Below are 24,119 nucleotides of genomic sequence, written 5' to 3'. Positions count from 1 at the left end.
AATAAATTCAATTCAGTCTGTTCAAACTACCCAAAAAAAAGTTTTAACGAGAAGTAAATATCTCATATTATAAATATTATTTTCATTATTGAAATGATTAATTATTTATATTTTTATTAAAAATAAATAAATTTATTAGGCTTTTTGGCAAAATTTTTGTCTTAAAAGTATTTTCCGATCTCCGGCTCGAATATTAAGTGTTCAAGCCCTAAGCCCAATAAGGGCCACCGTACATTAAGGCTACACCTATTGCTGATGTAAGATATAACTATCTACCAAATATAAGATTGTAGCACTCCGTTTTCCAAACAATTCGTTTGTATATAATGTCTAAATTCCATAGTCTTGTAAGATTCAATTCCCAATCCGCCGGCCAACCACTCCCAACTGTTCATTGTTCCTCGACGCCGAACGTTTTGAAGAAAATGAGCTGCGCTTGGGGCTATCGGGAGGTGGCCGGCGGTAGTGGTGGCAAAAGTGAGATAGCCAAGAGCAGTGGAAAGAGAGGCTTTTCGGATACGGAGGTTAACGAAAGAGTCGTCGTAGTCGGTCGTGATTGATGTTGATGTTGTGGCGAAGATGAAGGAGAAGACCAATGTTTCAAAGCCACCGGCCAAGTAAGTTCTTATGCTGTGTTCATGTTTACACTGGTTAAATTGAAATCTTTAAAAAATTATTACTTAAAACGTCAAAATGATCCATTAATTACAGAGATCTGGATGATGAGATAAGTTATTAACATTATAGTGAAGATTTTAACTTCAGATTTGGAGTCATACTGTGTTCATCTTTATACATTGGAAGATCTGTTCCTCCAAAATTGCTAGTTACGTCGTGCTCAAACTAGGCAATTTTTTTTTTTAAATTTCTATATATGTTAATGGTTTCTTTCGTAATTGAATTTCTTTTGTTACTTTTCCATGTATTAGAGATATGTGAGTTCTCTTGTTAATTGAATTTACTTCTCATATCAATCAAAATTTCATGAAATTTGTCACTGTAATTGCTGCTATCTTCCCACTGTAATTGTTGATTTTTTCTGTATCGGCCACTGATGAGTAGTTGTCGTCAACATTTTTTTTTTTTTTATGTTTTTAATTTTGTTATATGATAATTATGTATGCCTTTTTAATACACATTCCTCCATCGTTGCCATTGTAAGTAATTGACTTGTAGTTAATCTCTAATTTTGTTGTTTGTGACTACTTTTATTCTATTGCCATTGTTGTTTCTGAAATCCGGTTACTGCCACTCACCACCATTTTTCCACAAGAAGTTTAATATAGCCCTTTGTCAACGAAATTCAAGTAATGTCTATTGAGTAAGGAATTTCGGCTGGTGAAGGGGCTTACTGACAAAAAGAACCGAAGTTTCAAGTGAAGTGAAATATAGATGATTTGGCAGTCACTTATGTATATTTATCATATGAAATTGTGAAGATATTAAAACAACTGTGTTACCCTAGAAATTCTTGAAATAAATTATTCTGATTACAATCATGATTTTGTTTCCACATATGTAGAATTTGATTTGAGGTGCACGCCAATAAGTGAATCTTGATTGATTCAGTTCTTGAATATACTGGTTGGTGTCTCTATCTACTTTTCTACATGGTTGGGTGTGTGTGTGTGTTGTCTGATGCTTAATAAATGGAGAACCATTTTAGATTATACCTATGAAATATTTCTTTAATGTCAATTGAATTTATTTTTGAGAATGCTTGCTGTAATAGATGAGGATAATGCATAACTGGAGCAGGCTTTTGCTATGTCCATGAATATTCTTGGATGTGATGTTTCCATGGTTGATGCTGATATGCCAGATGCAACTAATGAAGACAAGGAGTTGGCTTTGGGTAGGCTCTTTGGTTGTGCGCCTTTGTTATGTGTTTCTATACAAAGTATCATGCTAATAAATGCTTAATGGCTTACTTCTGGGATTGACAAAATTTCACCTGAATCTCAAAACGCTTTCTACAGTGAGCTGGGGCATTTAAAGCAGCATCTCAATTGGCAACTGCTATTCCACCTCCTGATTCTATATTGAGCCATGGTTTGGTTGGTAGGTGAGTAATTTGATGTACTTATAATAGCACCATCTGAGTGTGTTTAATTCATTTTTAATTGACTTTGAATATATTATGTTTAGCTGTTATTTGGCAAACTAGGTTGCGAGAGTTAGTTTACTTCTAGGTGCTTCAAGCGCATGAAACAGCGAAAGATAATGATGTTATTTTCTTTAAAAGTTAAAACCATCTTTGCAATTTAACTTGTATTTACTAGTGGAAAATTGTAATGAATTTTTTTTCTTTAAATTTTGTTAGTTGTTGCAGTGGAATTTGACCATAGTGAATTATATGTACGAATTGTTAGTTTAGATAGAAGGTGGATTGTAGTTTTTATATTATAATATTATCGTAAATTTTATTTGCTTTTTTTTTTGGTGACATGTGAGTACATAGTGGTTTGTTAATTTATATTCTAATATTTTGTTAAATAATAAATTCATTGATTATTTTCTTTTTTGTTTAAGAATGGTGGTAAAAGACAGTGTGGACATTTAACTTCATGATTATAGAGGAGGCATGGGATTTAGACGTCTTTTGAAGATGTCATTCATCATATTAACATCATCCGAGACTCCCCAAATATGATAGCCAAGCAGCTTCTTCTCCTTTGCATAAGAAATTTTGGCTCTAATTGCCTCAACGTCATCAAAACCAATCCAAGTTTTTCCTTTTGTCCAGTAATTCACCACATAAGTTGAGTTGTACTTGACATGAACATCAGGACCATATTGCTCAATATAATTATTGATTTCCCTATATCTTACTGCTCCGTTTGGCAATCTAATGGCTGGTCCCTTTGCTGCTGCACAAATACCATTCTCCATAGGGTTCTTTAGTGTCCATGCGTAGCCAAATAGAGGCAAACTCAAAACCATGTTATTTGCTAATAATCCTCCATTAATCCATTCTCTCATACAGAGCTACATGAGCACCTGTAAAGTTATCAAATAGAGGTTGAATATAAACCTGAGCCAATTCAAGCGTTGTTGTATGCTCTCTATAGGGTAACAGGCCGGAAGGCAGCATTGGGTAAAGTTATCAAATAGAGGTTGAATATAAACCTGAGCCAATTCAAGTGTTGTTGTATGCTCTCTACAGGGTAATGGGCCTGGAAGGCAGCATTGGTGTATGTTTAACTCTTGCTGTCAAGAGGAGTTGGGACTAATTAGAGACTGCCGCCTCTAAAACGATAGCAACTCTCCACTCTTGAAACAGAACTCCTATATTGAACACCTCAGAGCTTGAAAATGGATAATGCCAATCAAAGTCAAGGCCATGAAAACCGTAAAGTCTGGCTAATCTTATCGAGGAATCAACGAAGGATATTCGTTACAAAAAGTCACTTACCATAAAAGAAGTTGCTGATTTATTTGCATCATTACCCCCAATAGATAGCAGTGTAGTGAGTGATGACAGTGTGTGTGAATGTGGAGAAAATTTCTGCATCAGTCGGTGATACTAAGAGCTGGTAGGAGCATAGCCACAGATAAGGTGAGTGAAGAGAGAAGAATTAATCGCCGAAATGGGAAGTTCATTGTCTGTTGAATGCAAATAATAACCAGCCCTGATCCAATTAGTTGCGCCATAGAAGATTAGAAGAAAATACAGAAAACAATGGTGATAATCTTGGACTTCATTTGAAGGTGCTTAAATTGCGCCACTTGTTATCTATCAGGGTCTTTGCTTACCTCATACGCCTTGCAATTGCTTTCATATCGTCCAGAGTGGTGTCAACATTCCAATAACCAGATGACATGACGGAATTTAATTGGAATATAACATGGCTTCCACATATAATCGGGTATCTTCATCCTTTAAATTAAATCTGAGGTTTGAAAGGTTGAATAATAAATTGAGTGAAAGTGGGGTTTAAAAGTAAACATTTGAGATATAAAAGACATTGATATACTCTTGATGATCCATTAGTCGAGATGAAAAGATGTTTATGATATTTTGATTCAAATTAAGAGATATTTAATTGTTAAAGTGAAGTAAAATTGGCAAAACACGAACCCCATAAATCATTAGAGCCAATATGCAACTCTTCCAAATGCATCATCTCACACAAGCTTTAAATAAAACATGTCTTTTATTATGAAGATATTGAATTTAGAAAATTTTACATAAAGCATTAGTGAACTAAATTTCTAGCAATTTTAATATATTTCTCTTTGTCATTACTTATTATTTCAATTTTAATATGTTAGCAGAGTTTAATATATAAACCATATCAATAACAGCCAACATGATTCTAAAAGTTAACAAAACTGTTGAAACATTAAAATTTTTAAGGTGAAGGTTTGAGTTCAAACCTTTGTCATACTTATAAAACCTTAACTTACCTAGTACAGTAATTATGAGTTTAATCATTATGTCTCGGGATGGGGTTTCCGATTATAAAAAAAAATTCTAATAATAATAGCCAACATATAAAAGAACTGAGATAATTAACTGTCTCTCATTTCAATTCTCTTACTAGAGATTTTATTCCATCGAGAGGCCAAGAATCGAATATGGGAATTCAAAAGGATAGAGTTAAGTTTAATATAGACGGTACAATATTTGAAACAACTGTTACAACTCTAGCAATTATTTGATGAAAACCAGGACTTAAACTCACAATTCAACAAATCTTATAATCATTTATTTAAGATCTTTGGCGTTCTCAAACCCTAAATCTAAATCCTAAACTCATCAAATTTTGTTCTATATATAAATACTAATTCAATAAAACACCAGTGTCTTTAGCAAAGAAAAGTAAAGAAAGATATTTCATTTCAATATTATATATGGAGCTTCCAAGCTGGTCACATTGTGCGACTTTGTTGTAACAAAGCAACCGATTTAAAATGACAAATGAAACTGATGAATTGCTAAGGCATTGGTTAAATAATTTATAACCTTTCAAACTGTCCAGAAATATTTAAGTTTACGAAGACTACAATCTTTGCTAATATTGGACGAGGATGTTACAATATCAATGGTTATTTTATTCAATTTGATGTCAATCATATACAAAGATTTCAACGAAGAGAAGCCACTCCCAAGATGATAATATTATACTATCGAGGTGTTGTTAAACTGATTCATATATTTAATTTAGAAAGTCCAATCATATCATGAATTCAAAAATTAAATTAGTTGCAATTTCAAGCGAATAATTTGCTTCACATAGATATGGTCATACAATGTTTCAAAATACTATTGGAAAAATAGATAAATCAATGAGTAAAATTAGTAAAATTCCAACTTTTATATTTGTTTTTGGCTAGCGAAACTGAGGTCTTACAGATTGAAAGTTGTTTAAGTTTAAGAGTCTGATGTTCATATTTCTTTTGTAAGAATGTCATATAATATCGTATCCATGCTTGCTTTGAAATAATTATACGTATAAAACAAAATACTAAACCTTTCCTTCTTTATGGTATGACATTCTTGCCGATGCATGATCCCCATTCTATATTTTATTCTGGATAATCTCTAATAAAAAAATATAGCTTAATGAACTTTAGCTCTTGGCAAATTAAAATTTCCAAGAGAAGGCCAAGTCAAGGGGACCCAACCCAATTAGAGAGTATGTTGATATCACAGGATGGGAAGGGTGATGAAATCACAACCGTCTGATCTATCTAATGTGGAAACAAAATTGAAATAAAGCCCGCTTTCTCAACTACGTTTGGTCTAAATAAACGAAGACTAAAGAAGTCTTAGACATTAAAGAGAACAACATGGAGAAAGCAAAGTTAAAAAGAGAGAAGAAGAATTGAGCCAACAATTTGTTTGAAATCAAACCCTTCCAAAATTCTCCAATAGACAAAAAAATCTTAAACCCCTCTCTAAAATTCTTCTCTCTCCAATACCCACATCTTGTTTTCCCATGATTTCATCAAATTTTGCATCTTTTTGATTCATTTCATTTCCTCTGTTTCCTCTGTATTTCAAGTTCAGGTTCCGTTCATGTTCTTGTAGTATTCTTCATTTGTTTTATTTGAAATGTCTCCTTTATTTAGTAGGTAGAATTTTCTCCAAAGTTTCCTGGAAGTTTAAAAAATATCCTCTGCTTTCTGTGTTTTTGGTCCAATAATCCCGCAAATTTGTGTTCAAATCAAATTTTTTGGTTTGTTGACTGCGTAAATTTGTAAAATTTGGTTGAAAAAGCCAAGAATCTGATATGGGAATTCCAAAGGATCCAGTGAAGTTCAATGTTGGCGGCAGAATATTTGAAACAACTGCAGCAACTTTGGCAAATGCAGGACAAAACTCTTTTATTGGTGCATTATTTGATGAAAACTAGGACTTAAACTCATAATTCAATAACAATTCTAATGAAGCTTTCTTCGTTGATAGAAACCCCAACTGCTTTTCAGTTCTTCTTGATTAATATAAGTGAGTGATATAAAGTCTCGCATCTAATAAAATCAATATAAGTGAACAGTATAAAAGGTGTTGGAAACTAAAGTCTCACATTTAATAAAATTGTGTAATATGAATTTCGATTTTCACACTTATAGACCTAATAAATAAAATTGTATAATATGAATTTCGATCTTTACACTTATAAACTCCGCATATTCCAACATGCAAAATGAAAGGAATGTAGGTCAAATTAGGATTTGTCATCCCTTTTTATCTGATATTTTTTTCATTCCTCCATGAATTTCTAATCTACTTATGTGTCTTGCCAATTAATTTTCTTTAATATTGTATAATAGTCTGTCATAATGAAAGAATAATAATAACTTTTATGTTTACTTAAAAGAAAACTAAATTAAGAGATAATTGATACCATGATGTCTTTCATTTGAAACTTGAAAATGAAACGTACATTGGTGATTAATGAGTTGTCATTTTGTGCAAATTTAGTTTTCAACAGCCGCTTTACTGATGATGCCCAGGAAGAAGAAAATTACAAAGGGTATGTGGTAGGAATAATTTATCAACTATGAGAACACTTTCCAGATGCCCAGTTCTTAATGTTCAATTTCCGTGAAGAAAAGACCAAAAGTCTTATAGCCGAGGTCTTTGCTGAGTGTGATATAACCATAATGGACTACCCTCAGCATTATGAGGGTTGTCCATCGCTCACACTGGAGGTCATCCACCATTTTCTGAGATCTACCGAAAGTTGGGCAGCAAAATGTACTGATAATGCATTGTGAGCGCAGTGGTTGGCTAGTTTTGGCTTTCATGCTGGCTGCACTCTTGATTTATATGAAACAGTAATAAGTTATTAATTATTAATTACAATTTTTGGCTAATTGATTGAAATTTTGATTCCAAAAATCAAAATATAACTTTAAATATCTAATAACATCACTAAGGAAGCATCTTGCATTATTTTTCAATAAATTTTTAAATAAAAATTGATAATAAAAAATAAATTTGTTGATAAAAAATTATATAAAAATATGGGTGAATTACTTGCTTTCGTAGAGATGATACTTCAAAATAATTAAAATGGTGGAACATTAATTTTCAAATTCTATTTAGGAGATGCAATATGACATTTTTTTTGCAAACTTACACATTGCCCTTATTATTATTATTATTAACGAAAATATTTTCATTATTATTAATGTTTTTTGAAAAAATATTATATTGAGTAGATTAAAGAAATGGGCATCCCTATTCCAAACACGCGAAGTCTTGGTCAATGATTGTTAAGATGATGGAGCCTTTTTGGAATTGCAATTTTTTATCTCACAAGTCTAAGCATTGGTTGTTGATAGAATTGAAAAATTAGGATTATTTAAACTTTAGATAGTTACATTGATTTAAAAGTCTACGAAACAACGACACAATATGCATAGAAAATATTCAAACTTCCAATAAATAAAAAAATGTTCAAGTTATTTTCATGAATATTATAGTGAAGCACCCATGAAATGTTTCTATAAAAAAAAAAAAAATTAAATAAATCTTAAATAAAAATAATTTGTGTAGTTGTCAACTAATTACATTAACTTGGAAAATAAGATAACTCACAAGTCTAGGCATTGGTTGTTGATAGACTTGGAAAATTAACATTGACTTAAAAGTCTATGAAACAACAATAAAACATGTATAGGAAATATACAAACTTCCAATTAATAAAAAAGTGTTCAAGTTATTTTCATGAATATTATAGTGAAGGCCCCATGAGATGTCTCTATAAAAAAAAAAAAAATTAAATTAATCTTAAATAAAAATAATTTGTGTAGTTATCAACTAATTACATCAACTTGGAAAATAAGGTTACGTTCACAACATTATAGAAAAAAGTTGGAGAGTTGTCTAAGTCAACAAATTTTGAATTGTTTATTCATTAGTAATGAAATTAAGCCATATTTATTGAAAAGTAATATTTCATATATAAATAAATTGTACAAACAATTTCTCAAAAATTGATGTGAAAATTATTACAAATTAATTTTGTTTGTATGCATAAAATTATTCATTTATTAGTTTTTTTAATTTTTATCGAATGATATTGAATGTATATTTTTAATATAATTGTAATTAGTATATAATCAATATCAATAATCATATTTTGAGAATTAAATTTTCATTATCAAAATCTCTCTTATTATAATGATGAAACTTATATTGTTATTATAATGATCAATAAATATAATTATTACAATAATAATATTCATTATTGATATTATGTTTATTGGTTAGTATGCAAACAAAAGTGACATGCCTATCCGTAAATTGTTTGTAGCTTCTTGAGTTTTTATATATAAGTTTGTCTAAGAAAGAGTTTTGACTGTATAAAAAAAATTTAATTAAGGTGGATTCTATGCGACAATTTCATAAAAAATAATTAGAAACGTCCTAATGTTGCATTATTTGTTTAAATCTTGCATTAAAATTTTGGAATTCCAACTTTTAACTCAATGCAATTAGTACAAGGGCGTGCCTTTTAATTGCATTCCTTCTAACTATATGAGTACATTATAAGCTTAATTTTTTTCCAAAAAAAAATGATGGCCTTTCAAAAGCCCTATGTGTGTGGGAATTCACAGATAAAACAGTCCGACATAATATCTGCATCAATAAATTTGAAATTTTGAACAATTGAGAAAAAAAAAAGAAAACAAAAAATAGCGATGGAAACATCTAGAGTCTAACCCTTATACAAGTTTAGAAATTTAGTTAATTTAAAATTGATAGATACATTTTTCTAAGGAGGTTAAACAATGTTGTTCAATTATTTCACATTGATGAACTCATAAATCTCCAGCTAATTACTTAAATCAATAATTACTAATTAGTAATTATAAAAAATAATTTCAAGTATCTTATAACACCACTAAGGAAGCATCATGTATTATTTTCTTCAAATTATTTTTATATTAAATTGATAGTAAACAATGAAATGGATTTTAAAAAAGAAAGTTTATATAATTTGTATGGGTGGATTACTTGCTTTTGGAAGTAAGATGGTGGAGCCTTTGGGAATTCCAAATTTTATCTTATTATACAATCACTCTCTACTATTAATGGATGGAATTGATTTGGAAGCAATTCTCCATCTTTTCTTTTGGCTAATTAACAACATATTATTTGAAATTACGTTAGTTTCACATTAATTATTTTCTGGATAGATATTTCTTTGAAAACAAACTTACCTCTAGTTAAACTTAACTAGAAATTAGGTCGATACCTTGAGTTAATTTCATCAAAAACAATAAGATGTAATAGTAAAAGAGCAAAGAAATAATATACACTATATGTCACAGAAATATTTGATATATAAATGTCATGCATATATTGAAATAGAAAGTAACACCAATATTCTTGTTTGATAATCGCATCAATTGTATATTCCATAAATCAGATATCCATCCTAAGAACATACAAAATAATTAGCATATAAGGAAGGTAGAGTGACATATCCTCCTAAACTTCAGGACAATTGTGTGCATATTAGATATTGTTGAAAGAAATGCCAAAACTAAACTAAAGTTTTGGCATTAGGTTTACAGGTTGGAGTGCCATACCCAATAAGGAATCTACAATTACTTGAATATCTTTCAAGATTAGTCCTCGACTCATCGTGGTTCTGGTTGAGTTATTGTTGTATCACTGAATGAAAATATTTTCTCCTTGAAGATGCAATTACTATTCTCATATTCATCTCTTTTAACTGAAAAAGCAGGCTTCTTCGGAGAAGGGATGTCTGCACTTTCACCTTTGAGCATGCTATAAACTCTGAGCATGGTTGGTCTATCTGTAGGGATTTCCTGAACACACAGTAAAGCTACATGCATGCATCTCTCTAGTTTCTATGGAGAAGAAGAATCATCCAGTGATGAATCAAAAAACTTCATGCTTTCACCTTCTCTCCACAATCCATACCCCTGAAACATTGCATATTCTCATACAGATTTCAATAGACTGAGACTTTGTCTTTTAATATTAGTATAAAAAAATGGCTTACATATTCCAGAAGGTTTAGATTTTCACTGGTGCCATAATAGCATGCTGTCTTCTTGCCACTTATGATCTGTAGAAGAAGAACTTCATAGCTATAAACATCGTACTTTGTGGAGTATATACCTTTTCTTACATATTCCGGCGGAACGTAGCCACTGCAATTCAACATAGCAAAGAAAAGGCCATTATACAACAAATGACACTTACAGAAATGTTATGGGCAAATTAATTACTTACTATATTCCAACTATGTGGTATGTGTTAGCTTCGCATTCATCTTTTTTGAAAGTTCGAGCCATGCCAAAATCTGATATTTTGGGATTCATTTCACTATCCAACAAAATATTGCTGGCCTTTAGGTCTCTATGAACTATTGTAAAATTTGAGTATTCTTGTAGATATAAAAGCCTTTGGGTAATACCTTCAATGATTCGAACACGTTTTTGCCAGTCTAAAATATACCATCTATCAGAATCTGCAAATATATCCTTCATTTTTTAGTAACATGCTTAGAGAATTTACTGTTATGCAGAGAAGCTATTTTAACCCAGAAAAGAATATATAGAGGAGTGTGGGAAAAACAGAGTGGCATACCAAAGATGTAGAAATCTAAACTTTTGTTCGGCATGTATTCATAAATCAGCATCTTTTCTTCCTTCTGTGTGCAAATTCCCAAGACTGGTACAAGATTTACATGCTGAAGCCTTGCAGTAAGCTCAACTTCATTCTTGAACTCTTCAAGTCCTTGATGAGAAGTTTCTGAAAGCCTCTTCACTGCTATTTCTTGTCCCTTCAGTAGCCTCCCCTGAGGGTTAAAACCCACTACTCTTATAAACATACTATTAACCCAATAGTTTAAGAATATCATGAACAGCCCCATAAATGGCATCAGCTGCAACTCCTAAACCAGTACATGTAACAGTCTGTTAGTAGTATTACCTTGTACACAGGTCCATATCCACCCTCGCCGAGCTTATTATCATTCGAAAAGTTATTTGTAGCTGCTTTAATGGTTGTAAAAATGAATACTTGCAGCTTCCTTGCATCATTGTTGAGATTTTCGATACCTGTTACTTTGATTTTCAGTTTTGATATTGAACTCTTCAAAGTACTCATAATCCCTGAAACCAAATTGAATGTAAAGCACAATTCAGTCAAACAAACAGTCCAATCCCATTATTTCAGGTTGATTATAGCACTCATATCTAACTACAAGTTTCAGTTACCTGTTGATTTGAGTACTGCTTTTTTCCAACAGCAAATTATGGTAGCAAGAAGCAGCATAAGTACAGCTATTGTAACAAGAATTATTATCAGTGAACGTGGCTTGTCCTGCCGGTCTTCAGTGCTTTCCTGTTGAGCTGAAAAATATTTCTTATGTTCAGTAGAATCACAAAGTTATTAAATTTGTTTAACATTTTAATATTATGATTTAATCAGAAACACTTAGGATTGATCTTCCCACTGAAATTCCTCTTTACCTTCTCTGTTTAAGCTAATGATCAAGAAGACAACATACCAGCTGAAGAAAGCTCCCATTTGTCGTCATTAGAGAGCTGGAACACATTGTAACCAAGCAGCTCTTTCTCCATTGCATAAGAAACTTTAGCTCTTATAGCCTCCACACCATCAAAATTAATCCAATTTGCTCCAACAGTGAATATATTCACGACGTAAGTGTGATTATACACTGCAGCAGCTCCATAACCATAATCTTGAATGAACGATTTGACAAACTTGTAACCTATAGAACCATCTAGTGTGATACGGGGACCAGAAGCCGGTGCACCAACAACATTCAGTTGGACTAGTAAGTGTCCAGGCGTAGCCATGGTAAGGCAAACCCAGAACAAGTTTTTGAGCTTCAATTCCAATGCTCAGCCATTCATTTATGCTATTATTGGTATTGAACCAACCTGAAGAACTATATAAAGCAGCATGAAACCCTGTAAAATTATCCCTTGTAGGCACATAATAGTCATATGCTAAAACATGTATCCAATTGAGATTCTTTTTCAATGATTCTATGGGGTAAATGACCGAGTCTTGAGAAGGCAAGTGATGGCTTGTGATTACTAGTAAAAGCTCCGACTTACCTGAGTTTCTTGCCTCGAAAATTACCTCATCACGCCATTCATCAAAAAGGGTTCCTAAATTTGTCATGTTGATGGCTCTGTTTGGCTTCACACCAGCAAGGTCTAGGCCATGGAAGCCATACAGCCTGGCTGTTTCTATGGAGAATTTGATAAAAGTCTTTCTGGAAGATGATTCGTTTATCATTGAAGAAAAGAATGAAGAGTCTTGTCCCCCACCCCATATTGATAAAAGTGGCACAACAGATGGGTTCTTGCGTTTCACAGTGGTGGCGAAATTGTAGAAGGATTGTTCAGAAGTTGAGTTAAAAAACATACGATAAGTGGAGGAGTTTATACGAGCAAAACCGCACATAAGGTGAGTGGAAAGAGCAGAATTTATTTCAGATATGGGGAGCTCGCTGTAAGAATCCCAGTAACCTCCTCTAATCCACCTTGGTGACGAGTCCCTGCAGCATGAATGGGGAAGAAAAATGAAAAGCAGGGGGAGGAAGGCGATGGTTTTGTCAGCCATTGAAGGAAGGAAGGTCCTGTTTAGCAGGAAATGTGAATGTTCATTTATCAAGTTAGGCAAAAATACAACACATCAATTGTCCTCTAATGACTTTATTGATAGATTTCGTGGGACAATCATACACTCTCTCCTTTTCTGGACCACGTGTTGTGTTGGTAAACCTATACAACTTTGAATTTTAAGGGATTGACTAAGAACTTTGCTACTTTTCAGACATAGGAAACACCTTGACTTAACTGTTTTTCTCTGATATTCCAGGTTTGATTTTTATTCCAAATATGGGACCATTCTCAGGGGTTTCTATTTGTTTGGTTGACCACTGATGCATTTCCTGTAATCGTCTTAGTGATATATTACCATTTGCTAATTAATATCAATCTCCCAATCCTAATTAGGGCTCCAAGCCTCGCTGATCAGCTTGTATTGAGCCGGGTTCAACTTAATTATTGTTGATTCAAGCTTGAGTTTTGTACTTAAGCCAAGTTTGAGTTTGTTGTGTATTGCCTCGACAAGCTTACAAATTTGCCTCCTTCGTCCTATCTTGTATAAGACTTTAAATTGCCTACAATTGAAATTAAACAAAAACCATTAAAAATGGGTGATTTTATGTTGGATCAAAACTCATATTCATGGGACAACTCTTTCTTGTTGCTTCTTTGCTCTGGAGGAGCTAAACATCTCAATTTTTGAAAACAATAAGCTAAAAGTTTAAAAAATGTAGAAACTTTAAAGTCTTCTATCTCCAATCAACTTATATTAATGATAATAAAGAAGATATGAAATAGCGGCAAAAGGGATACAAAGCAAGTAAAAAGAAAAACGACATAGAATTTACAGTGATTTGACATTCAGTTGTATTATCTACGTCCGTTATCAGGGCAGCCAATCAATCTATCATAAAAACGATTAGAGAATTTACAAGATACTTACAAGCCAGAGCTCTTTACCTTAACTCTCATTTGTTTTCTTCCTCTCCATTCTCTCTTCTATATGCTCTATCTGTTATCTAATTAGCACTCCACTTCTCTATCATTTTGTATGCAACTCCTAATCATAATGTAATGATTCACTAAAAAAAAAATTGAAATTTCAAAGATCAAAACGATGAACGGAAATAGAAGTTTGACTGCATGATTTTTTTTTTTTTGAAATTTCAAAGATCAAAACAATGAATGGAAGTGGAAGTTCGACTGCATGATTTTGTTTTTACCACATAATTTTTTTTTTTGAAATTTCAAAGATCAAAATGGAAATAGAAGTTCAACCACATAAATTCTTTTGTTTTTTTGAAGATTAATTATTTTGAGAAATATTATGTATAAATATTTTTTACATACAATTTAAATATATATTTGATGTGTCATCATATAATTGAATGTTATTTATCTTTAATTCATAATTGTCTAATTATATGATTTTACATCATCTATTTACTTAATTTATGTACAAAAAATATATACGTATAATTTTATTAAATTATTTTAGTTATTTATACCTTTGAATCCAATTTTATTTTATACTTTTTTTACCCAAGATTCCAACTTCGTTCCCGTTCTACCCACTCAAACTTATTTCATACATATTCTTAATTAAAAATCACTTCAAAATCAATAGAATGTTATTGAAACGATGAGCTTTCTTTAGGACTTAATAAATCAATAGAATATTGTAAAGTTCAATTATTCTAACTCTGGTGTCTTTCAGCCAAGCATGGTCCTTCCCTTGACAAATAAAACTTACAAACAGTAGTCTGAAGCCATTTATTCCGAGGAATGAAATTTGAAAGCGTCAAGTCAATGTCATCAAATGGCATTTGTTGCAACATCAACCGAAAATATTTCTGAACTTGTAGTCCTTTTCTTTTCATCAGTCTGTTCCCAGAAAGCAGGCTTCTTGGGGATGATCATTTTGCTGTTCCTGGAAACATAGAAAAGCTGGTTGGCAAGCATCTCAATAATTTACAACAACAGCAATTGCTCATGCACCAATTCCACCATCATCAGGATTCATGGACACCAGAAATATTTAAATAAAATAATATTTTAATATTATTTTATTATTTTAAACAAAATATAATAATGATTTATATTAATAATAAGTAGGAGTAATAAAATATTATTTAAAACAGTTCAGAAGATGTGAAAATTTTTTTAAAAAGGTAAACGTTGCCGTTTCACTCCCCTGCAAAATCAAAATGTCTGATTCCATCTCCAAACAACATTGAATCAGCTTTCCAGTTTCAATTCTCCAGCTCCACTCCCGTCTCTCCCAAACCAGTGCATTATTCCTAAAATCGGCGACCGGTAACGACCGAGCGAATGGCGACCAACTGAGAGAAACAAACGAGACTGTGCGACGATAATCAAGATGACGGATGATGAGTAGAGACGAAATCCGACCGACGGAGACCAAGCAGCGAACTGAGAGGACCACCGACCAACCGATGACGACGACAGACAATATCCGACCGAGAATCGAACAAAAATGGGTAAATCCTATTTTTTACGTGTTTTTCTTTTAGGTTTCAGCAGTGATTGATTTTGATGCGGGGGTTTTATCTTTTATTAGGTTTCTGCAGCTTTGATTCATCAAAGTCAATCCTATTATTTGGATTGGTGGTTTTATTGTTCTCTTGGCTTTTTGTTAAACCCCGGTCGCTAATATGGACTATGGCCAGGGTTTGCTCGTAATTTCTTTTAAATTATGATGTAAAGGGAGCCTTTGAATTCTTGATATGATATAGAGGAAATGTTTTATGTATAACTACTGGTATTTTTATTGGTTAATCAGTCTTTTCTTATAATTTAAGGATACTTTATCATATGAATAATGGCTATTAAGACGTATCACAGGTTTTGACATGTCTTTTCCTTTTGTTTCTCCATTCTGGTTTTTTTTGTTTTTTTTGGGTACTTTCATTGCTGTTGGTGCCTTTACCTTCATATTAGCCTTGTTGACTATATAAATGCCTCACTGATGCATACTTTTTGAGTTTTCATCCAGCATCTCAGAGTCCCTGTTATAAGTTTCTGACTTTTTTGGCAATAAGAGGAATTAAGAGGTGTTGTTGTTCTCATTTTTGCAAACAAACAAGTCTGTATTAACACCCTTTTTTCTTTTTAAAGATTCATAGACAACTGGGCATCTAGTTTGTGTTTTTTGAACATAAATGAGAATGATGCTCAATGTATGATTGCCTTTGTTGTTATTCCGAGAAGCACTGTCAATCAGGAATTTTTTGTGCTCTGAAGGACTGTTAATGTTATTATCTTGTGTCCTCTATTTAAGAAAAGCACCCCTATTGTAGGAAGGTATTCATTGTTTTGTCCTTTGAATTATTTTTAGGGAAGTGAAGATAGAAGAGAGCACTTAATTTAATTCTTGAACAAACTCTTTTGATATTTATTTAGCCTCTGCATTTGGATGAAACGTATGCTAAGATGATTAGGTATTTCAAATTAAAAGGTTTATGCTTCTAGCTAGTACCTGCAGATGTACATGATTATTATAGCTGCTATTATTGTGGTATGCCTAGAAATGTCTTATGTGCCTCCGGATAGCTGCTGGGACTATTTTGCATTTCATCTTTTGGTTTTATGGGCTGCATTTGGATTTTTTTTTTTGGGGGGGGGGGGGGGGGGGGGGGGGGGGTGTTGTTTAAATTGCTTGTTTCTCTTGATAATTGATTGAAAATGTGAATATAACCAAGATTTTGATTAAATGTGTTTTGTATTTTTTGCTTTTAAAATTTAGAGAAATGGAAATGATACTTTATAAACCACGGTTGTAAAATTCTGGTCCAGAATTGTGTAATTTTTGCACTCATGTGCCTTTTTAGAGTTCTAAGTTTAACCATATCAAACTAGGTGACAATTTAAAACATATATCTGCAGTTGGAAAGTTGGCAAACATCACTGTGGATAAAATTGATAGGCAAGGGTTACTTCAACGGAAGGGATGTGTCATATGGATTATTGGTCTTAGTGGTTCAGGTTTGTTAAATGTTACTTCCAATATGTTTTATGTGTATGAATTAATTATTGGCATTTGTACTGGTCCCACTGGCACTAATTTTCCTGATACTCTGAAGAATTTGATTATTTAAAAATGATCTGTTGTCAGTATTCAATTAGTCCTTTCATATAGAAGAAAATATGATATAGAGTTTGGAGGGATTTGCAATTGAATAACCAATTAACCATCCACATCAGCTTCATTTGCCTTTTGCTCTTGCAGTGGCATAATTCATGATTATTTATAAGCTAAGTTTTGCAGTCCTTTCATATAGAAGAAAATATGATATAGAAGCAAAGTTTTATGTATAACTACTGGTATTGTTATTGGTAAATCAATCTTTTCCCATATTTTAAGGGTGCTTTATCATATGAATAATAGCTATGGAATAGTATCACAGGTTTTGGCATGTCTTTTCCTTATGTTTTCCTATTCTGTTTATTTTTTTTTTTTTTTGTATGCTCATTTAAAATTAATAAAATAATGGCCAATGGACTATTTCCCACTCAAAGTATCCTCCAATCTAAAGTTTCCACCCCTCAACTTTGAAAATTCCATTTACCCACCCCTGCGCAATTAAAATTAACGGAACCCTAATTTCTTAAAATTTTATTTCTCCCCCCCCCCCCCCCCCCCTCCCCTTTAAACTTTAAAAATTAAAAGTTTCCCCTGACCTTAGTTTTAAAAAATGGTAGTTTCCTTTTAGGATTTAGTTTCTAGATCTCTGATGTCATTGTCGACAATCTCTCTCTCCCGAAGCTTCTTTTGCCTCTGACAGTCTCTTTCCACTCAGTTGGACGCTTGATCGGCGTCCAACGAAGCTTCGGAGATGACGGTAGACAAAGAGCTTCGTCAAGAAGACCACCAGAGGGAGAGGAAGCTTCGAGAGAGAGAAGTTATCGGCAATGACATCTGAGATTTGGAAATTAAACCCTATGGGGGAACTGTCATTTTTTAAAACTTAGGTTAGGGGGAATTTTAGTTTTTAAAGTTTAAGGGAGGAAAAGTAGATTATATTTTAGTTTATTTTTAATATTACAAATAAAATAACAATTTTGCCCGTAGAACCATTAACTTTAACCAGTTATGGGTAGGTATTTAGGATTTTCAAAATTAAAGGGGGGAAACTTGGGAAAACAACATACTGTGGAGGGGAATAAGTCCTTTGGCCTAAAATAATTAGTCTTTGCTGTTGGTGTCTTTTACCTTCATGTTAGCCTTGTTGACTATTTATATGCCTTACTGATGCATACTTTTTGAGTCTTATCCAATATCTTAGAGTCCCTGTTATAAGTTTTTGACTCTTTTGGCAGGAAGTGGAATTAAGAGGTGGTGTCGTTTTCATTTTTGCAAACAAGCAGGTCCGTATTAACAACCTTTTTATTCTTTTTAAAGATTCATAGACAGCTTGGCTTCTAATTTGTATTTTTTTAATGTAAATGAGAATGACGACCAATGCATTGCGCCTTTGTTGTTTTGAGAATAAAAGGTTGAAATATTATTGTTATTTATTGGAGACCATTCATTTATGGTTCAAGTCTTGATATTGCTTTTTCATATTAATTTTCTACAATAATTTCCTTCTTGTATTTCTTCCATTTTTGCAATTTATAAATGTGGTATGGTATAATGTTTTGATGCTTTGATATTGGTGTTTGAAATTGTTTAATAGACAAAAGTATCATGTGAGGTCATGGTAAATACATTTTAGTCCATTGCTTGTAAAAACTGCTACCCTAAGGTGTTAATCAGAAGCCGTTAAATTTTTTTTTTGGGGTTAATTATATTTAAAATCCACTTCGCTACTTAAATTTTATGATGTTATAATTACGAGAGCTCCAGCATTCTAGTCCTTTCAAGCAAGTTAAAAATTCTGTTTTGGCATTTCATAGAAATCTGCCAGCAGTGAATTATTGAAAATTATTTGCAGTTATGTTTGCATAATAATCCTTGACCATTGTCTCTTACTATGATTAGTGATGAATGTCAACATTCAAAAGGTGCAGCAAAGCTGGGAGATTCAGTCATGGTCCTGTTATGTGTACAAAATTGAATCAGATTTTGGAATTAATTTATCTGTGAAGATACAAGGCATGTGATGATATTCTAATAGCATATGCCTGAATTGTGACAGTGGGGGATATAATTTTGATGATCTTATCTCATTAATATATATATATTGATGATAAGATTAGTACAAACGGTAAGTGTACTGAACATTTGTGAAAGTTAGAGCAAGAAAATAAAGACACTGAGATTTTTAACATCATTTGGTCGATCAATTCGTAGCCTATATCCATAAAGCGATGAATGCTTGTATAATTACTAAAATGTCATCCCTTAACCATTTTATTGTTTTCAATTCAATAAACTTGAAATTTAGATATATGAGAAAAAGGAAAAGCTTAGAAATTAAATAGTGAATGGAAATTTAAAGTCTAACCCCCGTAAAGGTTTAGAAATTTAGACACTTGAAATTGATAGATACATATAAGTCTAACCTCTACAAAGGTTTGGAAATTAAGTCATTTACAAATTGACAGATACATCTACAAATCAAATGTTCAATTATTTCAAATCAATAAGTGCATAAATCTACATTTAATTATTTAAATGATAATAAATTCTAAATAGTAATTGCATAATATGATTTTAGATCTCTTATAACATCATTAAGGAAGTATCTTGTGTTATTTTTTTGAATTATTTTCTAAAATAAATTGATAATAAAAAATAAAATAGATCAAAAAAATTTGTATAATTTATATGGATGGATTACTTGCTTTTGAAACTATGATTCTTGATTATCAATGAAATGTGTCTTAAATATAGGTTATCAAATTAAGGTAATCTTTTTTACTTGGAAGATAAGACAATGGAACATTAATTTTCAAAGAGCAATACTATGCATACTCAATTTGGATACATAAATAAGTATATACTTATATGTGTAATTATGTAATTGAATATTATTTTATCTTTAATTCAAAATTATTTAATCCTATGATGATACATATTAAGTGTGTATTCATTTGTGTATCTAATATGAGTACGCACAATTTTATTCATTTTGAAAGAGCTTCTATTTAGAAAATGCAATATAGTATTCTTTTTACACATTGTCTATATAGTTTCCTTTATTATTATTATTATTATTAAGGAAAATATATTTTTTATTTTTTTAACTAAAAATATATTAGCACAAAGAAACAACAAGCCAAGTTTGGGCTTAAAAAACAAATTAAGCTCACCCATGCCCAAAGGGAGGACAACAAAGGAAAAGTCTAGAACCAAACTAATGGGTATTCTTATAAGATTCTCCGTAACACCAAAGTCTTGGTGGTGGAGCCTTTTGAAATTTCAAAAATTAACTTATTATGCAATCAATCTCTTTGTATTAATGGATGAAATTGATTTGCAACCAATTCTCCATATTTTCTGTCAGCTAATTAACTACATATTATTGGAAAACAGGTTAGCTTCACATTAATTATTTTTTGGATAGATATTTCTTTGGAAACAAACTTTAAGTCTAGTTAAACTTAACTGAGGTGGATGCTATGAATTAATTTCATCTAAATAATAATGCAATTTTTTCTGGATAAACTTGAAATATATACTTTCAAAAGCATATGTGTGAAAATTCATAAATATGATAGTTGTAATCAATATCAAGTCAATAAACTTGAAATTTGGATATATGAGAAAAAGAAAAAGATAAGAAATTAAATAGAAAATGGAAATAAAAATTCAAAGTTTAAACATTTAAAGTCTAACTCCTATAAAGGTGTGGAAATTTAGTTACTTAGAAATTGTCAGATACATACGAGTCTAACCCCTATAAAGGTTTAGAAATTTAGTTACTTAGAAATTGATAGATACATACGAGTCTAACCCCTATAAAGGTTTAGAAATTTAGTTACTTAGAAATTGATAGATACATACGAGTCTAACCCCTATAAAGGTTTAGAAATTTAGTTATTTAGAAATTGACAGAAACATACAAGTCTAACCCCTATAAAGGTTTAGAAATTTAGTCATTTAAAAATTGACAAATACATACTTTTGAAGGAAGTCAAACACATGTTGTTCAATTATTTCAAATCGACAAGTGCATAAATCTCCATCTAATTATTTAAACGATAATAAGTTTTAAATAGTAATTCCCTGATATAATTTTAAATATCTTATAGCATCCCTAAGGAAGCATTTTGTGTTATTTTTTAAAATTATTTTCTAAAATAAATTGATAATAAAAAATAAAATGGATCAAAAAAGTTTGTATAATTTATATTGGTGGATTACTTGTTTTTGAAGCTATCATTCTTGATTATAGTTAGTATATAATCAATATTACTAATCATATTTTAAGAATTAAATTTACATTATCAAAACTCTCTTACCATAATGATGAAACTTATTTTGTTATTATAATGATCAATAAGTATAGTTATTATGACAAAAATATTTATCTTTAATACTATGTTTATTGATCAGTATGTATACATGTCTATCCATAGACTGTTAGCCGCTTTTTGAGTGTGTATATATAAGTTTAACCAAGAATAAGTTTTGACTTTATAATAAAATTTTATCTAAAACATCCTAATGTTGCATTGTTTGTTTAAATCTTGCTTTAAAATTTTGGACCCTTCTGGAATTCCAACTTTTAACTAATGCAAATAGTACAAGGGCATCATTTTTATTGCATTCGTTCTGATTCTATGATTACATTATAAGTTTAATTTTTTCCAAAAAAAAAAATGGTGGCCTTTCAAAAGCCTTATATTTGTGGAAATTCATAGATAAAATTGTTGGATATTGGAACACCGAAAGTCTATTGCACTCCTTCTACGTCAATAAATTTGAAATTTTGAATCATGTGAAAAAAAAAAAGAGAGAAAATAGCCATTACAACATTTAAAGTCTAGCCCATATAAAGGTTTAGAAATTTAGTCAATTTAAGATTGACAGATACATATTTTTGAAGGAGGTCAAACATGTGTTGCTCAATTATTTTATATCGATGAACTCATAAATTTCCATCTAATTATTCAAATCAATTATTATTAATTAGTAATTACAAAATATAATTTTAAATATCTTATAACATCACTAAGAAAGCATCCTATATTATTTTTCAAATTATTTTTAAATTAAATTGATAATAAAAAATTGAAATGGATGAAAAAAAAGTTTATATAATTTATATGAGTGAATTACTTGCTTTTGGAATTAAGATGGTTAAGCTTTTGAAATTCCAAATTTTATCTTACTATGCAATCACTCCCTCTACTATTAATGGATGGAATTGATTTGCAAGCAATTCTCCATCTTTTCTTTCATCTAATTAACATGTTATTGGAAAATAGGTATTTCACATTAATTATTTTCTAGATAGATATTTCTTTGAAAACAAACTTACCTTTAGTTAAACTTAACTAAGGTGGATGCTCTGAGTTAATCTCATGAAAAATAAAAAGACGTAATAGCAAAGGAGCAAAGAAATAATATACACTATATGTCATAGAAATATTTTATATATAAATATCAGACACATATAGAAACTTTAAATATTTACATTGACTTTAAAGTCTTTAAAACAAATATGAAATATGCATAGAAAATATACAACTTTCAATAAATAAAAATGTGTTCAAGTTGTTTTCATGAAAATGATACACTAATTTATATTCTAAATTAATTAAAAAAATTAATAATATATAACTTTTATCAACACAATTGAGATTATATGTTTTTATAGATTAATCAAGGTTGAGTCTTAAATATTATTGTGAAGTATCCAAAAGATGTTTTTATAAAAAAATAATAATAATAAATTTAACTTAAATAACAATAACATGTGTAGTTGTCAACCACTTACATCAACTTTGAAAATAAAGTTACGTTCACAACACTCAAGAAAAAAGCTACAGAGTTGTCTAAGTCAACAGATTTTGGAAAATAAGGTTACGTCTATAATACTCTAGAAAAACAAAAGTTGATAGACAGTTGTCTTAGTTAACAATTATGGATAGGTGAATAGAGTGAAGATCTCATTGTATTATAAATAGAGTGAAGGTAGTGTGTTATGAGTCACAAGAGCTAGCATTTTATAATTTATTATTCTGATAAGAAATGGACTATAAGTGGCTTTTAGTGTTATTGTTAATGATGAAGTTGGTTTGTTTGGGTAAGGGGTGTTGGGATGAAGAGAGAACTGCTCTCATGCAACTTAAACCTTTTTTCAATTATCCCAATTTTTACAACTGGGTGGAGAATTCAAACTGTTGTGAGTGGAAACTTGTTGAGTGTGACAACATCACTAGTAGAGTCATCCAACTCGATCTTGTTAATGCAATGGATAGGAAATTGGGAGAATGGTATCTGAATGCATCTTTGTTTTCTCCCCTCGAACAACTGCATAGGTTAGACTTAAGTGACAATAATATACGCGGTTGTGTTGAAAATGAAGGTCAATTGTCTTTCTCCTTTTAACTTTATTATGTCTATATTTAGCATCCTATTTATTTTTTGGTAATTTTTTTTTTTTTGCATCCGCCTAGTATCATATGATTTTAATAAAATGATTTCTATTACTACAAAATAAATCTTCATAAATTTCTCCTTTGCAATAAAATTGCTCAAAACCTCATATTTTTTTGTGCCAACAACATTTATTATTTGTATGCATTGATTTAAAATATTGAGAAAGGTCCATAAAAATAATATTGTTGGAATTTTACTTTTACTTATTGATTTATATTTTCAATATTTTGTGATAAATTATATCATCATATACACAAAGCAAGTTATTGGCTTGAAAGTGTTTGAATAGTTACAGGTTTCGAGAGGCTATCAAGGTTGAGAAACTTGGAAGAACTAGTTTTAAGTTACAACAAATTCAATAATAGCATCTTATCATCTCTAGCTGGTCTCCCCTCATTAAAAATATTGTGTCTAGATGAGAATAATCTGAATGGGATTATTAATATTCAAGGTAATTAAC

The 24,119-nt window shown here is 31.0% G+C and overlaps 3 protein-coding genes and 1 long non-coding RNA gene across 12 annotated transcripts in view; 3 read left to right on the top strand and 1 right to left on the bottom strand.

Moving 5' to 3' along the window:
• The window catches only part of LOC123200580, a 35,375-nt gene extending 15,996 nt beyond the window's left edge, over positions 1-19,379 (top strand). Inside the window, exons 1-4 of one of the 6 annotated variants that reach the window (XM_044615828.1) lie at positions 15,232-15,584; positions 16,990-17,088; positions 18,424-18,471; positions 19,111-19,379. In XM_044615828.1, the coding sequence (XP_044471763.1) occupies positions 15,471-15,584; positions 16,990-17,088; positions 18,424-18,471; positions 19,111-19,209 (360 nt within the window). In that variant the 5' untranslated portion in view covers positions 15,232-15,470 and the 3' untranslated portion in view covers positions 19,210-19,379. Of the gene's footprint in view, positions 1-15,226; positions 15,585-16,989; positions 17,089-18,423; positions 18,472-19,087 lie in introns of those variants that run through there. The other 5 variants (XM_044615832.1, XM_044615827.1, XM_044615829.1 and 2 more) reach the window with 5 other exon arrangements.
• LOC123200587 lies at positions 296-3,760 on the top strand. Of its 3 annotated transcripts, none has more exons than XR_006498638.1 (3): positions 296-617; positions 1,733-2,065; positions 2,533-3,760. It is a non-coding gene; the product is annotated as an uncharacterized LOC123200587 (long non-coding RNA). The 3 variants fall into 3 exon arrangements; XR_006498637.1 differs by lacking the exon at positions 2,533-3,760 and having other exon boundaries at positions 1,733-1,855; positions 1,980-2,314; XR_006498636.1 differs by lacking the exon at positions 2,533-3,760 and having other exon boundaries at positions 1,733-2,314.
• Positions 9,851-13,145, bottom strand: LOC123200577 (receptor-like serine/threonine-protein kinase SD1-8). 2 transcript variants are annotated; one of them, XM_044615824.1, is made up of 7 exons: positions 12,009-13,145; positions 11,716-11,850; positions 11,429-11,610; positions 11,084-11,294; positions 10,727-10,964; positions 10,494-10,644; positions 9,851-10,413 (listed from the first exon to the last, which is right to left on the bottom strand). In XM_044615824.1, the coding sequence occupies exons 1-7, from the start codon at positions 12,319-12,321 to the stop codon at positions 10,339-10,341; spliced, it is 1,305 nt and encodes a 434-aa protein (XP_044471759.1). In that variant the 5' UTR covers positions 12,322-13,145; the 3' UTR covers positions 9,851-10,338. The 2 variants fall into 2 exon arrangements, 1 of the variants encoding a protein (XP_044471759.1); XR_006498607.1 differs by having other exon boundaries at positions 10,911-10,964.
• A 3,802-nt stretch (positions 19,380-23,181) lies between the features above and the next one.
• LOC123200288 (receptor-like protein 15) overlaps positions 23,182-24,119 on the top strand; it is a 41,392-nt gene continuing 40,454 nt past the window's right edge. Inside the window, exon 1 of the mRNA XM_044615428.1 lies at positions 23,182-23,585. Coding sequence (XP_044471363.1) covers positions 23,249-23,585 — 337 coding nt within the window. The 5' untranslated portion in view covers positions 23,182-23,248. The remainder of the gene's footprint in view (positions 23,586-24,119) is intronic.

The sequence above is a fragment of the Mangifera indica genome, chromosome 17 (genome assembly GCF_011075055.1).
Source record: "Mangifera indica cultivar Alphonso chromosome 17, CATAS_Mindica_2.1, whole genome shotgun sequence".
Lineage (NCBI taxonomy): Eukaryota > Viridiplantae > Streptophyta > Magnoliopsida > Sapindales > Anacardiaceae > Mangifera > Mangifera indica.
The sequence above is the reverse complement of the archived record's forward strand: the minus strand, read 5'-3'. Positions and strand labels throughout refer to the sequence as shown.

Coding starts and splice junctions, on each gene's coding strand:
- LOC123200577 (XM_044615824.1), bottom strand. CDS start 12,321: ATGGCTACGCCTGGACACTTACTAGTCCAACTGAATGTTGTTGGTGCA. Junction 10,965..11,083: donor TTTAGATTTCTACATCTTTG/GTATGCCACTCT, acceptor ATATATTTGCAG/ATTCTGATAGATGGTATATT. Junction 10,414..10,493: donor ATCTAAACCTTCTGGAATAT/GTAAGCCATTTT, acceptor GCAATGTTTCAG/GGGTATGGATTGTGGAGAGA.